Source organism: Buceros rhinoceros, unplaced genomic scaffold (assembly GCF_000710305.1).
Source record: "Buceros rhinoceros silvestris isolate BGI_N320 unplaced genomic scaffold, ASM71030v1 scaffold7561, whole genome shotgun sequence".
Lineage (NCBI taxonomy): Eukaryota > Metazoa > Chordata > Aves > Bucerotiformes > Bucerotidae > Buceros > Buceros rhinoceros.
In genome coordinates this window covers 125804-126791 of record NW_010395898.1, presented here as the reverse complement: position 1 = coordinate 126791, position 988 = coordinate 125804, and the positions used below count along the sequence as shown (strand labels likewise).

At 36.7% G+C, this 988-nt stretch overlaps 1 protein-coding gene across 1 annotated transcript in view; it reads left to right on the top strand.

Annotated features, from left to right (window-relative positions):
- Positions 1-499: 499 nt before the first annotated feature.
- LOC104501823 (usherin-like) overlaps positions 500-988 on the top strand; it is a gene marked incomplete at both ends in the record, with an annotated part of 125941 nt that continues 125452 nt past the window's right edge. The window contains one exon of the mRNA XM_010145701.1: positions 500-630. Within this exon, the coding sequence (XP_010144003.1) occupies positions 500-630 (131 nt within the window). The remainder of the gene's footprint in view (positions 631-988) is intronic.

Here is a 988-nt window from a genome sequence, read left to right as displayed (position 1 = left end):
AAAGAATATATAAAAAATATACATATAAATACGCACGCACGTGTGTATGCATGCGTGTATGTATCTTTTGGAACCAAACCCCACTATTCTTAATAGAAATTCTGCCGTGCAGGTACCTCATTCCTACTTTACCAATGGAAACGTTAAGGGACGAGTGAAAATCCACCTGTAAAACATCAATGATTACACTAGTATGCTAATAATGGAATTACATTTTTTTAAGAGAGAAGTTGCTGAGCAGTGTAAGTCACAATTACAGATCATCGCAGATGGCCAAGGGCTCTGTACGCACAGAAACTTCTCTCAGAGGCTGATTCACTCTCAATTAGTAAAGTTTCTCCTGCAATGGCTGGCAGGGGTTTGAGGTGAACAAAACTTCCATGATTTTGGTTTGCCATTTTACTGCTATTTTAAAGACAACTTTCTGTTTGTAATTGCACTGCTGGAATGTGGAAGAACCATTTTTGGCATTAACCATCTGCTTGCTTTTTCTAACCAGGTATTAAAGTGAAATTTAGAACCCGGGAAGCTGATGGTTTGATTTTTTTCTCTGCATCACCTGGCAATCAAGAGGAATACATTGCAGTTCAACTGAGGAGCGGGCGTCCTTACTTCCTTTTTGATCCACAGGTACAGCAAAAGACCGGATCCTATAAAAAATAGCTGACATTATTTCTTTCAGTATTTCTTTTCTTTGTTGTTGTTGTTATTGATGCAAGTTAACTGACTCTTCAGAGTAACTGGAGATTTGGGGGAAAGAAAGATTGAAACTCTAAAGCTTTGCTTGTTTTTTTTTTTATGGTTGCTACAATTCAGGACTTTATTTTTGCATTTTTATGAGTTGGATTCTTTGTCAGTATCAAACAGCACTACAGCTTAAAGTACTGAGGTTTCAAAGGTGGGCAGAACTAGTTTTTGAATTGGCAAATAAAGTTTATATATATTTTTGTTGATTATTCTAAGCTTCCCATCATGAGAGACTGTCTTT